The sequence below is a fragment of the Nomascus leucogenys genome, chromosome 19 (genome assembly GCF_006542625.1).
Source record: "Nomascus leucogenys isolate Asia chromosome 19, Asia_NLE_v1, whole genome shotgun sequence".
Taxonomy (NCBI): domain Eukaryota; kingdom Metazoa; phylum Chordata; class Mammalia; order Primates; family Hylobatidae; genus Nomascus; species Nomascus leucogenys.
This window is the reverse complement of record NC_044399.1, coordinates 54,412,696-54,426,704: the sequence shown is the minus strand read 5'-3', so window position 1 is coordinate 54,426,704 and position 14,009 is coordinate 54,412,696. Positions and strand designations below refer to the sequence as shown.

The 14,009-nt window shown below is 37.3% G+C and overlaps 1 protein-coding gene across 9 annotated transcripts in view; it reads left to right on the top strand.

Annotated features, from left to right (window-relative positions):
* The window catches only part of BIRC6 (baculoviral IAP repeat containing 6), a 258,422-nt gene that overhangs the window by 33,287 nt on the left and 211,126 nt on the right, over positions 1 to 14,009 (top strand). For all 9 annotated transcript variants that reach the window (XR_004027064.1, XM_030800387.1, XM_030800383.1 and 6 more), the window contains exons 5-8: positions 2,594 to 2,705; positions 6,000 to 6,082; positions 11,545 to 11,767; positions 11,845 to 12,005. Coding sequence is in view for 8 of the 9 variants with exons in the window: in XM_030800387.1 (XP_030656247.1) it covers positions 2,594 to 2,705; positions 6,000 to 6,082; positions 11,545 to 11,767; positions 11,845 to 12,005 (579 nt within the window). In the remaining variant the exon portion in view is untranslated. The remainder of the gene's footprint in view (positions 1 to 2,593; positions 2,706 to 5,999; positions 6,083 to 11,544; positions 11,768 to 11,844; positions 12,006 to 14,009) is intronic.

The window sequence follows — 14,009 nt, the reverse complement described above, 5'->3', positions numbered from 1 at the left end:
GCACTGGATTTAAACAGTATTACAAAAATCATACCTAAACCATCATTTTCTTTGGTAGAGGTTTTTTGAATGCCTATTTTGTTTAACTGATTAAAAAGCCAGTAACACATTCATTTAAAAACTTAAATGATTTGCTATTTGAAATGACATTGAGATTCTTACTAAAAGTACCGAGGTTTAGAAATGCTATACTGAAATATAATACCCAGCAATTTTGATTAGATTTTTGTTTGCCTTCTCATGTAGTATTTATTTATTTATTTTTGAGACGGATTTTCACTCTTGTCGCCTAGGCTGGAGTGTAGTGGTGCGATCTCGGCTCACTGCAACCTCCGCCTCCCAGGTTCAAGAGATTCTTCTGCCTCAGCCTCCTGAGTAGCTGGAATTGTAAGCGTCCACCACCATGCATGGCTGATTTTTTTTTTTTTTTTTTTTTTTTTTGAGATGGAGTTTCACTCTTGTTGCCCAGGCTGGAGTGCAATGGCACGATCTCGGCTCACCGCAACCTCTGCCTCCCAGATTCAAGCGATTCTCCTGCCTCAGCCTCCATAGTAGCTGGGATTACAGACATGTGCCACGATACCTGGCTAATTTTATATTTTTAGTAGAGACAGGGTTTCTCCATGTTGGTCAGGCTGGTCTCGAACTCCCTACCTCAGGTGATCTGCCCGCCTTGGCCTCCCAAAGTGCTGGGATTACAGGCGTGAGCCACTGCACCCAGCCAAATTTTCTTGTTTTATATTTTTGTTTTGAGATGGAGTCTCGCTCTGTTGCCCAGGCTGGAGTTCAGTGGCATGATCTTGGCTCACTGTGAGCTCCGCCTCCCATGTTCATGCCGTTCTCCTGCCTCAGCCTCCTGAGTAGCTGTGACTACAGGTGCCTGCCACCATGCCCAGCTAATTTTTTGTATTTTTAGTAGAGATGGGGTTTCACCGTGTTAGCCAGGATGGTCTCGAGCTCCTGAGCTTATGATCTGACCACCTCGGCCTCCCAAAGTATTGGGATTACAGGCGTGAGCCACTGCGCCCGGCATGCCTGGCTCATTTTTTGTATTTTTAGTAGAGACAGGGTTTCACCATGTTGGCCAGGCTGGTCTCGAACTCCTGACCTCAACGTGATCTACCTGTCTCGGCCTCCCAGAGTGCTGGGATTACAGGTGCGAGCCACTGTGCCCAGCTGTAGTATTTATATTTTTACATTTTCATTGGATGTGACTTGTAATTTCCTAAGCATCTTTCTGAAGTACATTTATAAATAGTATGTGCTGATGTTATCAAAGACACTACTGAATAAATTCATTTTAAACTTCTATTATTTTTAGTATGGCTCTTCTAGTTCAGTAGCAATATTTATTAATTTATCTTTTGATAAACTGATTTCTGCTTAATCACTTGCCCTCTTTTTGTTAGTTAAGTGATTTTGTTGTTACATATATAACTTTTATTAGTTGTATTAACAGTTGGGCAGAATTTTTATATTCTGTAGTAATCTCTTGGGCAACCTGCAGACTTATCATTTTTAATCAGATTATCTGGTGATATGTGCTGTGGCTATCACTGAAATATTCTTTGAGATATGTCTGAGATGAGAAAAAAAGAAAAATACATAATTAGAACAAGTGCTTCTTGTGTGAGATCTATGCCTATTTTGAGATTATAAAAGAGTCAGCTCTGCAGAGCTATTTTCTTTGCAAACAGTTGCAGTGTTCTAAAGAAATCAGTGCACACTGTGGTAAATGTTATATTTTAGGAAATGCAACCATTAGATGGGATATTCAGTATTTTTAGAGGTGTTAAAAATGTCCCAAAATATTAATTTTGATATAGACTGTGGTGTTTGTTTCATTAAAAATCAATCTAGGAGCCTATGAAGGCTTTGATGAACTTAGGTCTGTGGAAGGTTTGAGTTAGGGTCTATTGGATGCTACTGCTGTTTTGTTGGGTAATATAACGAAAGGAGATAGGTCTTCTGTTCTGAGACTGATCCTAAAGACACATATAATGTGAAACTGAGAATGCTTTTCTAACCCAACAACTATTTGTTTAAAAACCTGAATACAATTATGAGTAAACCTAAAGTTACTAGCAATTTTATGGAAAATCATGTGCTAATTTAAGGGAAGAATTTAGAAGAGTATTTTCCTGTTCTCTTTGTCATGACCTTTACCACTTTTTCTTTCTGTTATCAGTCGTAATTTTGTGTTAGGATGAGTAAGCTTTGCTTATCAATCCTTTCTTACTTAAAATCTTTTGGACTTTTCTAAAAGTTTACTATTGTCCTTTAAAAAATTACTCTGGTACTTTCTGTTATAGTTTGACTCTTAGTGAGCTGATATATTTTAATATGAAAACATATGTAATCTACCCCTGGAATTGTTTATCAACTGCAGCCACCAATCAGGTTTTCTCCTTCCCTTTCTGTTTAAGGGAAATTCCCAAAAATTACCGTTTTTAGTTTAAAAAATTGAACTTGATCATCAGACCATTTGCAGTTTCTGTTGATAACCCAGTAAAATTATTTTTTGCATTGTTAAATAGAAGTTTCACTGTGATTGATGCCTAACTTCAATTACATAAAGTATGTTTACTTTTAGATCACTGATGTATAGTGAAGCTAACAGACGGGAGACGTTTACCTCATGGCCTCATGTAGGCTATAGGTGGGCACAACCAGATCCCATGGCTCAAGCTGGATTTTATCATCAGGTAAAAAAAGAATATAAAAAAATACTTTTCTCAGTATGCCTTTGTAGCCCTCAGCAAAATTATCACATTTTTTTTTTGTACTTTTTCAGAAACTTATTTTGTGCAACTTGTATGCTTGCTTGTACGCATGTATGCTTGTTTTGTTTGCCCAGGCTGGAGTGCAGTGCCACAATGTTGGCTCACTGCAACCTCCGCCTCTCGGGTTCAAGCGATTCTTGTGCCTCAGCCTCCATGAGTAGCTGGGATTACAGGTGTGCACCATCACACCTGGCTAATTTTTGTATTTTTAGTAGAGATGGGATTTCACCATGTTGCCAAGGCTGGTCTCAAACTCCTGACCTCAGGTGATCTGCCTGCCTCGGCCTCCCAAAGTGCTGGGATTACAGGCATGCCAGGCCAGGAAAAAAATTGTTTAAGCAATTAACAACTGAGTATTTTCTTTTAGATTAGATACAACTTTTTTTTAAAAACAATTATTTTTATTTTTTGTTTTTGAGACAGGGTCTCACTCTGTTGCCCAGGCCCTATCACCACTCACTGCAGTCTCAACCTTCCCAGGCACAGGTAATCTGCCCACCTCAGCCTCCCTGAGTAGCTGAGACTACAGGTGTGTGCCACTGGGCCTGGCTAACTTTTGCACCAACCTAATTTTTTTTTTTTTTTTTTTTTGCAGAGACAGGGTTTCTGGTGTTGCCTAGACTGGTCTCGAACTTCCTGCTCAAGTGATCTACGCACCTCATTCTCCCCAAAGTGTTGGGATTATAGGTGTGAGACACTGTGCTAGGCCATAATTTTTTTGGAAAATCAACAAATAGTATTCTTCAGATTTGGTTTCTGACAAGTATTCTATTTTGATGCATGTTTATTTCCAGTGTTTGACATCTGCATTCATAACACAGTAGTAGATGCTTAGGGTAATGCAATAAAAGCAGTTTTACAGTTTCAAAATTCTCATTTTAGTTGGGATACAAATTACCCATATACTAGATAACTACAGAAGCAGCATTACAGGTAGTGCATTGCAACTTGGATATCTGTGCATTAAAGAACTGATTAAGTTGCATAGGTAGAGGAGAATTAGTTAAGAAAAATGGTCATAGTTTTGTGTAGGAAAAGAGGAGGGTATAAAGTGTAAGGATTAACATGATACAGAGGCATAAGAATGGGACATTATAAAAAGCTTTGCTGAATTAGAGGGAAGTTAAGAAAAATGATTTTAGCTAGATGTAATATGTTATTTAATAGGAAACTTAAACTGAGTGGTATAGACTGGCTTACCACTGTTTTACCACTGCTAAAAGAATCTAAGAAATCTAATACTTATATGTCAGTTTAAATAAAGCATGCTTATTTAACTTTATTTATTTATTTATTCGGGACAGGGTCTTGCTCTGTCACCCAAGTTGGAGTGCAGTGGCGTGATCACAGCTCACTGCAGCCTCAGCTTCCAAACAATTCTCCCACCTCAGCCCCTCAAGTAGCTGGGATTACAGGCATGTGCCACCATGCCCAGCTAATTCTGTTTATTTTTTGTAGAGATGAGATTTCACTATGTTGCCCAGGCTGGTTTCAAACGTCTGGGCTCAGGCAGTTTGTCTGCCTTAACCTTCTAAAGTATTGTGATTACAGGTGTAAGCCACTGTTTCTGGCCTAATTTAAGAATTCAAGTACATTTTGAAGTACGTTAAAGTAACTGTCATTTAGAATCTGAAGATTGATTATTCGTTCGTTATCTTCAAGTATTCTGAACATCTTTACTAAAATTGAACCAGAAAACTATATATATATATGAATATTTTATTCAAAGTTTGTCAGATTTCCAGTTACAGATAGGTAAGTTTGGAGACTGGCTAATATTAGAATCAGTGAAATAATTTCTCTAAATTAAGGATTGAACATGGAGCATTTTTCTAGCAACTTTCTTTTAATTTGGTGTAATTTTTTAAGAGTCTCTGTTAAGTGATGCCTTGATTTTTTTTTTTTCTTTCTGTTGAGTTATTGTTCATTATATTCTGTCTTTGCAGAGAGGTCAAATAATAGGTTTCCTAGAATCCTCTGACTCTAGGAAATGTTAGGGGCTGATTATTTGTAATCTAAAATGTGTAGTAAATTTGCATCTATAAAGTAAATGTTCACAAATATTAATATTAGTTTTCAGGTATATTTCAGTTCAGGTTTTGAAAATATGTACATATATATATATAAATTGTGCCTGGCCCTTGAATTGAAATATATATAGCATTTTGTCCTATGTTGTATGAATTAGATTCCATATTATGTGAATTAGATTGACTACTTAGCTTTCCCTTTTTACTTGCCCTTCTTGTATAGTTGTATGTGATTTAGTATTTAATAATAAACCCATTGGCTGGTGCAGTGGCTCACACTTGTAATCCCAGCACTTAGGGAGGCCAAGGCAGGAGGATCGCTTAAGCCCAGGAATTTGAGACCAGCCTGGATGCTGTAAGGAGACCGTGTCTCTACAAAAAAAATAACAGAATTAGCTGGGTGTCGTGGAACACTTCTGTAGTTCCAGCTGCTTGGGAGGCTGAGGTTGGAGGATCACTTGTGCCCATGAGTTCAGGGCTATAGTCAGCTGTGATTGTGCCATTGCACCCCAGCCTGAGACTCTGTCTCTTTAAAAAACAACAAGAGGCCAGGTGCGGGGCTCACACCTGTAATTCCAGCACTCTGGGAGGCTGAGGGGGGTGGATCACAGGGTCAGGAGATTGAGACCATCCTGGCTGACACGGTGAAACCCCATCTCTACTAAAAATGCAAACAAATTAGCAGGGCGTGGTGGCAGGCGCCTGTAGTCCCAGCCACTGGGGAGGCTGAGGCAGGAGAATCGCTTGAACCCGGGGAGGCGGAGCTTGCAGTGAGCCAAGATTGCACCACTGCACTCCAGCCTGGGTGACAGAGCAAGACTCCGTCTCAAAAACAACAACAGCAACAACAACAGAAACAAATAGTGTAAACCAGCCAGACTCTTTCTCTTATACTTAATATTTCAGGTACTTCAGTATAGCAATTAGAAAAGTACTAGATCAGGGATTGTGTCTATGTTTACCTCTCTTTGATTTAATGGTCATTTTCTGAATTTTCAAATAATGCAGGCAATTAATAAATATTTGGAGGTTTCAGTGTATTGTTGGACCTAATATTATAGGCTAATTTTCTTATTTTCAGTATAGAATTTTACTTAAAATTATGAACTTTTAAAAATAACTTTTATTATAAAGCTATTTTAATAATGATTTACCTTTTCTGTCTCTTTTCTTTATAATTTTGCAGCCTGCGTCATCTGGAGATGATAGAGCCATGTGTTTTACTTGTAGTGTATGCCTCGTTTGTTGGGAACCTACTGATGAACCTTGGTGAGTCTTGATGTTTCTGGGCATAATAGGCTAAGTCAGTCATGTAAATAATGCTTTTAAATTTTGCTTTTCTGCTTATGATACAACTTTTTGCCTTTTTGCCGCCTGTATTTTCGTCATTGTCCTGAGAATGAGACAGCCCTGTCTATACTGTGGCACACCACTTGGCATACAGTGTCTGTAAGTTTGACTTTCTAAAAATTGTACACGAGGGAAGTACCTAACAATAGACCCACGCTCTAACTGAAAACCAGAAAGCTATGGTAAAGTGAACTCCAGAGTGAGCTTTAGCAGTTGAATCTTGGTCTGTTGAGAGCAGGTTGTCAATAGGGAATCCATGGAGAGAGCCTTATAGTATACATTTCTAATTTTAAAGTAATTTTAGGGAGTCTTTGATGTCTCTGAATTTTAGTGCATGAAATTTTAGAACCTGGTTAAATATTAGAGATGATGTATTGAAACTTCATTTTTACAAATAACTATTCTGAGGTCTTATTAATAGAAATAATAGTATATTATTATAGCAAATATTTGTATAAGATGGTATACTAGATACCATTCTGAATACTTTATGTATTTTTAAATCATTTAATTCTCATGTTTCCCTGTGAAGTAGGTACTATGGTAATCTCCATTTTATAGGAGGGAACTATGAATATTTTCCAGTTTAACCTTTACAGTCACTCTATGAGATAGGAGTTACTATCCCATTTTAAAATGAAGAGAGTAAAATTTGCTGAAGGGCATATGGCTAGTGATAGAGCCAGGGTTTGGTTTTAGGATATGTTGCTTATTTTGTATTAAAATTAGTTTGAAGTCTCTGAATGTTAAATCAGCTGATGTGCATGGGGCAAACTTGCTAAAACGTATTGCAGTGTACCTGTGGAGTTCAGATTGGAAAATACTGTATGAAAAATTCAAGTTGTATCTATCTGCAGGCAGAGAGTTGAATACAGTAGTCCCCCTTATTTGCAGGGCATGCATTCCAGGACCCATTGGATACCTGAAACAGCAGATAGTACTGAACCATATACATACTATATTTTTTTCCCTATACATCCATAACCTATGATAAAGTATAATTCATAAATTAAGCACAGAAAGAGATTAATAACAATAATTAATAAAATTGAATATTTTCTTTTCCTTCAGTTGGAGTCTTGCTCTGTTGCCCAGACTGGAGTGCAGTGGCACGATCTCTGCTCACTGCAACCTCTACCTCGTGGGTTCAGGCGATTCTCCTGCCTCAGCCTCCCGAGTAGCTGGGATTACAGGCATGCGCCACCACTCCTGGCTGATTTTTGTATTTTTAGTAGAGACGGGGTTTTGCCATGTTTGCCAGTTTGGTCTCGAACTCCTGAGCTCAGGTGATCCACCCGCCTCGGCCTTCCGAAGTGCTAGGATTACAGGCGTGAGCTACTGTGCCCGGCCTAAAATTGAACAATTTTAACAATATACTGTAATAAAAGTTCTGTGACTGTGGTCAGTCTGTCTGTGTTTCCCTCTCTCAAAATATCTTACTGTACTGTACTCATCTATTTTGGGACCATGGTTGACCATGAGTAACTGAAACCATAGAGAGTGAAGCTGTGGGCCAGGCACGGTGGCTCACGCCTATAATCCCAGCACTTTGGGAGGCCAAGGCGGGTGGATCACTTGAGGTCAAGAGTTCAAGACCAGCCTGGCTAACATGGTGAAACCCTGTCTCTACTGAAGATACAATAAATTATCTGGGCATAGTGGTGTGCACCTGTAATTCCAGCTACTCGGGAGGGTGAGGCAGGAGAATCGCTTGAACTGGGGAGACAGAGGTTGCAGTGAGCCGAGATTATACCATTGCACTCCAACTTGGGCAACAAGAGTGAAACTCCATCATCTCAAAAAAAAAAAAAAAAAAAAAAAAAAAGAGTGAACCTGTGGATAAGAGGGGGACCTATTGTATGAGCAATTTTCAATTTAAGTTGAAAATTCTGTTTGGAATTGTCTTTCCCCATAAAGGCCATCTCTCTCTCTCTCTCTCTATATATATATATGAACCATTTTAATATATATTTTTTAGGTCCCTATGCCAATCCTCAAAAAGTTATTTAACCTATACCTGAAAAATTATACAATATTATCAAATATTATCTTCTTTGTAAATATTTTCTATGGAAAGTTGATTAAAATTTCCAACTTGGGCTATTCAAAACCCATGTTTTCTTGACATGGCGAGGGATTCAGGGAGTCTCCCTCTTCTTTGCACCAGCATTTGGGATTCCTCAAACACTCAAGAAGTTGATTTGGTCTCTGAAGGCCTGGGGCAAGTGTTCCAAATGGGTAGGAGGGAAGAGGATTGATGGAGGCTGGGGAACCTAGGCACCTTCTGAATTGTAAAGGGGAAAGGAAAAATTTGAAAGGGTGAATGGGACTCATATTTTGACTGTGCGAGTTGATAGAGTTACTTTGGAGGGAGGTTGAAGTTAAAAACATAAAAAAATGGACTATACCCTAGTAACTAGCAATTCCACTTCTATTTACTTACCCTAGGGAGTTAATTGCTCTTGTATGCTCAGAGGCATGAAATGGATGGTCACTGCAGTTAAAAATCGGAATCCTTTTAAATGCCAATCAGGAGGGGAATAGCCAAATAGAATGTGATATGTTCATATAATAGACGGTGGTCCAACAGTTAAGGAGAATGAACAGTAAGATCTCTGTTAATCACCCTCAGTAACTTTCAGATATGTTATTGTATCAAGAAATCTTTTGTATTAATAGAATGATAGATGATTGAATACATGATAAAATGTATATGTGTCATGTATAGTGACACCAATTGTTTAACAATTTAAGACCCCGTATTTTATTTTTTAAAATTTTTTTCATACATACTTCCACATCATATATTTTCTATATGTACATTTATGTATGTAAACTTATAAAAAATATTTTAGAAATGTATCACTTAAATTTATAATGGTGGTTTCCTGGAGGTGGGATTGGAAATTACTGGGATTAGATTTTAAAATTGATGTGGATCTTTAGCTTTATTTTATATAGCCGCGTGTAACTTGCATAAATAAAATTTTATTGAAAAAGTTAAAACTCAGGAAAGAGAGAGAGATGGAAAGGGGTAAAGTACGCTAGATTTAGCTGAGAGGGAACCTGGCCCAAATGTCATTTGCTTGGAGGTGCACTGTAAAAGGATTTAGGAAAGGCATCTGCATATTAAAAATTGCCCAGGATTTATAGATGGATTTATATATGTAAGTTGTAGGTGCATTGTAAAAAGAAATACATACATTTTAAGGAGTAGCATGTTTTATGTGTAAAGTTCTTTCTTTGCCACGGAAATAAAACAATGAGTTTAAAACAATGGTTAAGAAACATTTATTTTTAAAATTTTATTTATTTATTTATTTATTTATTTATTTGGAGACACAGTCTTACTTTGTTGCCCAGACTGGAGTGCAGTGGCGTGATCTTGGTTCACTGCAACCCCTGCCTCCCAGGTTTAAGAGAGTCTCGTGCCTCAGTTTCCCAAGTAGCTGGGACTACAGGTGTGCATCACAATGCCTAGCTAATATATGTATTTTTAGTAGAGATGGGGTTTCCCCATGTGGCCAGGCTGGTCTGGAACTCCTGACCTCAAGTGATGCACCCACCTCAGCCTCCCAAAGTGGTGGGATTAGAGGCGTGAGCCACCACGCCCAGCCTATTTTATTTTTTAGATACGGGGTCTTGCTATATTGTCCAGGCTGAAGTGCAATGGCTATACACAGGTGTGATCATAGCTTACTGCAGCCTCATGTTCCTGGGCTTAAGCCGTCCTCCTGCCTCAGCCTCCTGACTAACTGGGACTATATGCTTTACCATCATGCCTGGTTCATGGGTTCTTGTTTTGGTAGCAGGATCCTGACATTTCTAATGCCTTATAATTATAGCTAATAGAAATAAAAATAAGGAATAACCAGAAAGAAATATAAAGGAATCATAAAGTTGAGCAGATAGGTGCTAAGTTGATCCTGCTTAAAATATTTGAGATAATTCTTAAAGTCATTATACCAGTCTTGATATGAGGTCTTGATATTTTATTTTTATATTTTAATTTAAATTTTTAAATTTTTTATTTTTTAGAGACAGGGTCTTGCTCTATTGCTCAGGCTGGAGTGCAGTGGCACGATCGTAGCTCACTGCAGCCTTGAACTCCTAGGGTCGAGGGATCTTCCTATCTGAGTCTCCCGAGTAGCTGGGAATACAGGCACATGCTACCACACCCAGCTAATTATTTTTATTTTTATTTTTTGTAGCAAAGAGGTCTCACTATGTTACCTAGGCTGGTCTCAATCTCCTGGCCTCAAGGATCCAACCACCTTGGCCCCCTGAAGTGTTGGGATTACAGGTGTGAGCCACGGTGCCCAGCCTGTATTTTATATTTCTTAAACTTGTTATGTTTTTAATTTAACATTTCTTCTTGTTCAGTAAGCATTTATTGAAAGAAGTAGTGTATAATTTATGAACTTTACATTCCTAAGGCTCTTAGGAAATAAATTTTATTTAAAAGTTATTTGTCTGATTTGATCCTATAGTAAATACATAAGGTATATTTCTGTGTTCTTAATGTATATTATTTTATTCATACTAGAGATCTTTCTGCTTTGAGATCTTTTTTTTTTTTTTTTTTTTTTTTTTTTGAGATGGAGTCTCGCTCTGTTGCCCAGGCTGGAGTGCAGTGGCGTGATCTCGACTCACTGCAACCTCCGCCTCCTGGGTTCAAGCAGTTCTCCTGCCTCAGCCTCCTGAGTAGCTGGGATTACAGGCGCCCACCACCACGCTTGGCTAATTTTCATATTTTTAGTAGAGACGGGGTTTCACCATGTTGGTCAGGCTGGCGTCGAATTCCTGACCTCATGATCCACCCGTCTCGGCCTCCCAGAGTGCTGGGATTACAGGTGTGAGCCACCGCACCCGGCTGCTTTCAGATCTTTACTAAACAACTTTTTAGTAAAATAATTTAGTAAAATAACTTGTTGAGAGTGGCATTTATTGAGTTTCAGCTGTATATCATTTATAGTTGTGGCCCCTGATAGATATGGAGAATTTTAAATTGAAACATAGTAGTTAATCATTCAAAGCTGTAGGAAACCAGTGTGAGGAAATAACAGGAGTTTAAACAATTTTGTAGTATGTAATATAGCATTGTATTGGTTTTTCAGTTTTGTCTGAGATTGACTTTATAATCAGTTAAAGTGAGTAACAACTGCTATTGTTGAATGTTTGGAATATTGAATATGTGAATATTGTAAACAGTTGAACATGTTAGAGTGATCTTCATAAAATTGAATGATTTAGTTATATTAAGTCTTTAATGATGAATAAGTTCAGTTAAAAAAAAGATGATGATCCTGGAGTTCTGTTTTAATGTACAAACTGAATTGCTTTATTTTTAGTAAACTTTTCCTTTCTTAATCTGTGCAAAGGTCTGAACACGAAAGACATTCCCCAAACTGCCCATTTGTGAAAGGTGAGCACACACAGAATGTGCCATTGTCAGTCACTCTTGCAACAAGTCCTGCACAGTTTCCTTGTACGGATGGAACTGACAGAATATCTTGCTTTGGGTCGGGGAGCTGCCCTCATTTTCTAGCTGCTGCAACTAAACGAGGAAAGATCTGCATATGGGATGTTTCCAAACTTATGAAGGTATGTTTGAATTTTGAAGTAACAAATTAGTAATTGAAAAAAAATCAGTTGTAAACTTAGGCTTTTCATTTGTTTAGGTGCACTTAAAGTTTGAAATTAATGCCTATGATCCAGCAATTGTACAACAGCTTATTCTATCAGGAGACCCAAGCTCAGGAGTTGATTCAAGGAGACCAACTTTGGCGTGGCTGGAGGACTCCTCTAGTTGCTCAGATATACCAAAATTGGAAGGAGATAGGTATGTGAGTTTGTTTTAGTAGTATTTAATAGATGTTAACACGTTTTCCTAAATTTTATATTCTCATAGTTCTAATAATTAAAGAGGAGGAAAAAAAAGTTATGCAGTTAAGAGATCAGAGAGTAAATGTTTGGTTAGAAATCTGAAATCTGTGATTCTTGAAGAAAAATCTTCAGAAACACCATAGTTTATAAAATATGCTTAACTTTCTATCACAATCTATGTCAATTGGAAATAATTGCCACATTGAACAACAGATGATGAAAAGTCAACATCGAAAAGTCTAAATAATGAAATGAAATTCTATTGTAGTTTCACCTTCTACTAAATCTTTTCATAGAAGTTGAACTAGATGATTTCAGTTTCCGTTTTTTCATTAGCACCTCAAATTATGGCAGTGCTAATGAATAATAATAATGGGATGACCTGAGGTGAGGCAAGAGGATCTGATTGTTTAAAACAGTGTACCAGTAGTCAGCAGTGAGTTGAGATACTATAATTATTGCTATAGAAATATTTTGGTAAAATTGCTATTCTGGATTCTCCTTCACTCAACTTCTCTGAGAGATTCCTGATTTTTGTGGTGGGGTGGGAGAGTCAAAGTATCACCCTCCTTCACCCACTTGTTTCCTAAGAACCACTGTGGTTTTGACTGAACTGGGCTAGTAAGATTCTGTAGGTAGAGGGGAAGAAGATTTTGTAGGCAGCCATGTGAAATGGAGCTATTTAACTGTGATTAGATGTCTTGATAGACTGGGAATATCTGCCATTTCACTTCCAGGGGCTCCTTATGTTACTGACATGTGATGGGTGTTACTCTGTAGTCAGTGATTTATCATTTTACTTCACAACCCCTTTGGTGGGATGTACTTTCATTAAGGAGTAATGTAAAATTTTATTAATGGAAATTATTTCACTAATGGAATTAGTGAAAAATTTACAATATATGTGTTACTTCTGTCTAGTTCCTCTTGGTAATAACATGTTGATTAAAGCCTTGTGGTTGTTCTGTTAATATAAATCTCTGTGAAAGCTTAATGGGAAAGCAGCTTAACTGTTGTCTGAGTTTCTGACCATATTTTGCCAATAGGACTAGATATTAAGCATGCTTGATTTCTGTGATTTCTTAGAAGTTAGTGGAAAAGTAATAGAAGATAATGAAATTTGTATGTCCTTCTAGGCACTTACTTTAATTTGAACTTTGTCTTGAAGTTTTGTAATTTGGGGATTAAAAATGGAATCAAAATATACTTCTAGGATTACATACACCCATACACATATAGTCACACCCTCCTAGGTAAAATGTGCATTTTAGTTAAACATGTATTCTGTATTATTAGTGGAAATGCTCCTCAACATTATATGGGGTAACATGCTTGAGTTGAGGTAATCTCTGCTTGCTTTTAAGAATTTACAATCTAGGGTCGAAGGTCAGTTTTCTCTGAAGAAAGTCTCAAACAAATCATACAAAAACATTAAGTTGATGTGGTAGGAGGAAGCTGAAGAGGTGAAACTTCATCCCTAACATTAAGCCCTCTCTCTTCACTTCCCCTCCCCAAGAAGTAGGAGCAGTCCTGTTGGAATTGATAGTGAATATAGTGAGCCATACTACCTCTGACTTTATATGACACAAGATCCAATATATTTGGTTATAAAATATATTATGTGGGTTTCATTAGCTTGAAGAATAGTACATTAATTGGAAACACCTAAGCTTATCCAAGAAGTTTAACGTAATTAGCAATATAGTTTGCTTAGAATAGTTTTTGTAAAATTTGTTTTTATTTCTTATTTACATTGAAGGACTAAGGAATAGTTTTTGACATTTTTTTCTTAGAAGACAGTATTTGTCTTCTGAATTAAGAAAGAAGATATGCTAATACATTTAATTTTAATGAATTAAGATTTCTTCTAGATGATTGACTTGTCATTTGTATATCAGGTCAAGTTGGTAAAAATTCCTTGAATGTAAATGAAATTGTTTATGGGATTGCTGTAAACCAA